The 2,214-nt window shown below is 42.8% G+C and overlaps 1 protein-coding gene across 1 annotated transcript in view; it reads right to left on the minus strand.

The window, feature by feature from the left end:
• The window catches only part of CHCHD6 (coiled-coil-helix-coiled-coil-helix domain containing 6), a gene marked incomplete at its 3' end in the record, with an annotated part of 18,572 nt that extends 16,689 nt beyond the window's left edge, over positions 1-1,883 (minus strand). Inside the window, exons 1-2 of the mRNA XM_010082386.1 lie at positions 1,742-1,883; positions 522-591 (exon numbers count right to left, since the gene is read on the minus strand). Coding sequence (XP_010080688.1) covers positions 522-591; positions 1,742-1,883 — 212 coding nt within the window. The remainder of the gene's footprint in view (positions 1-521; positions 592-1,741) is intronic.
• Positions 1,884-2,214: the final 331 nt, after the last annotated feature.

The following is a 2,214-nucleotide window of genomic DNA, read 5'->3' on the forward strand; positions in this document are numbered from 1 at the left end:
GTTTAAACATGACCTCCAGCTTCAGTGAGGTACAGCTCTGGCGACAGCAGCAGGCTTACACCATATAAGCTTATATTTCAGTTATGTTTAGGTCTATTCGTACTGTAATTATCACCTGAAAACAGTGAGAATAAGAAAGTAGTTAGCTAGATAAATAAACACTGCTTTGGAAAAGATCAAGGGATGTACAGCAATAAAAGGAGCTAGCCTATCTGACAATGCTGCTCTTCTGCTCTACAAGGGAAAGAAAATCACACAAAATGCATGCAGCCACAGCACTGAGAGGTGGCCTTGTCAGGTCGATAGCCTGGACACCTGAATCTCAGATTGCCACGAAGGAAAATTTTGTCCAACTCAAGCCTTAGAAATTCCACATGCAAACAAAGAGATTAACATGAAGTGTTATTCTCAGGCATTAAAACACAGTCATTGCACTCAGACTGAAGTAAAACATACAAACATATATATATAGTCCAAAAAGAGCTAAACCTGTTGTCTTTTTTTCAGGAACGTCACCTCACCTCCTGTACAGTTCCTGCTCTGCAGCAGAAGACTTCTGACCAGAGTCGCTTGCTGTTGGCGGCTGGATTCCTAGAAAGAAGAACAGAAACCTGTGACAACTCTAACACAAAACAGAGTCCTTCATCACATCATAAGTTATTTGAGAAGAGGAGAGTATTTCATACGTGAGTGTTAGCTTATCAAGTGAGAAAAACCCAATACAACTAGAAAAGTCTCAAGAAAACTGAGAGTCTGTGAATGGAGTTTGAATTCATAAATCAGAGACACCGACAGCATCGTCTTCAACAAGTTACACTGAACAAGGCACGCTCCAGAAACTTCTATGTAAGGACATTAACACCTCAGACTCCTGGTTTATACTGAAGCATAAGCATATATTTAATCCTGCTTTCCATTTCCTTCCTGTAGTTCCATTAAGTCTTAATCCTGGTGTTCCTGGCAATTACAAGGGATCCCACAAGCGGAGATTAAATTATCTGATGGAGTCTAGGCCATCCATAAGGCTGAATCCACTTTCAGGAAAGATGTGGGCTAACAGCAAACAAATCTCTAACAGCAAAGGCCTGGTTCCCTAACTTCATGTTAGTCTGGATGCCTTAAACAAATCGACACTGATAACATACATCAACAAAGTATATTTGAGAACCAAGAGAAAACAAATAGTTTCCTGACCTGTAAAGAAAGATAAGTTCAGAAATAAAGTTCTCACCATCCACATGGCAAGCTGTGCTTAGTCAGTCTATCCTTCCCTATGAGCTTATTTCCAAAGAACAAAAAGCAGTATTTCCTCCACCCATCCAAAATATACTCCCTGTACACAGAAAGGAGACAAGTCAGCTTGCCAGGAATGAAAGATCAAGGAAAAAATTTCTGCCTTGCCTACTACACGTTCATCTGAAATCCTAGAAACATTCACAAAGAGATAAGAGTTCATTAAAGGATCTGGGGAAGGCAGTATTCCAAAGATGGAGAAAGAAAGAATCTAGAAAAACAAATTATCCTACTTAAGGTCACACAGTGACAGATCTAGAACCACAGCATTTCAGCTTCTCCAATCGCCAGGTGACACGGCTACCAAAAGTGTTTCAGGCTAGTGAAAGAGCTCCTCTCACAACAAGGTACTCTGGAGAAGATACAGGCACACCACGTAACATCCAGCGGCAGTGCTGCTGGAAGGGGTGCCACAGCAGCCAGCAGACCCCAGCGGGGCTGACAGTACCTGTAGGAGATTTGGGTTTCCCTTCTGCAGCGGGGGAAGACGGAGCTGTGCCACTGGATGAACGGGGAGACCTCTGGTTGTCCCTTTTACTTTGAGGAGATTCTTTCATTCGGTTCACTACATCTTCAGTGAGCTGAAACATACACGCGTGGGAAAGAAATCAACCAGGTCAACTCTTAGCGGATGTTATGTCAGGATGAAAGCTCCCCATTTGTTAGTTTCCGTGCTACTGCAAAAGTACTGCCAGTTCATTCATTTCAGTTCCATGGTCCTTCAAATCCAGGTGTCAACATCTGTACATCGACTTCACATTTTAGAAAACATACCCTACCACTAAGTGAAAAAACCTCCCATCCACTGGCTCTAGAGTCTTGACAATGATGGATTGGGAACTGGCTGGAGAACAGAAGCCAGAGAGTTGTGGTGAATGGGATGGAGTCTCACTGGAGACCTGTATCTAGTGGAGTCCCCCA

Source organism: Pterocles gutturalis, unplaced genomic scaffold, assembly GCF_000699245.1.
Source record: "Pterocles gutturalis isolate BGI_N339 unplaced genomic scaffold, ASM69924v1 scaffold28899, whole genome shotgun sequence".
Taxonomy (NCBI): Eukaryota; Metazoa; Chordata; class Aves; order Pterocliformes; family Pteroclidae; genus Pterocles; species Pterocles gutturalis.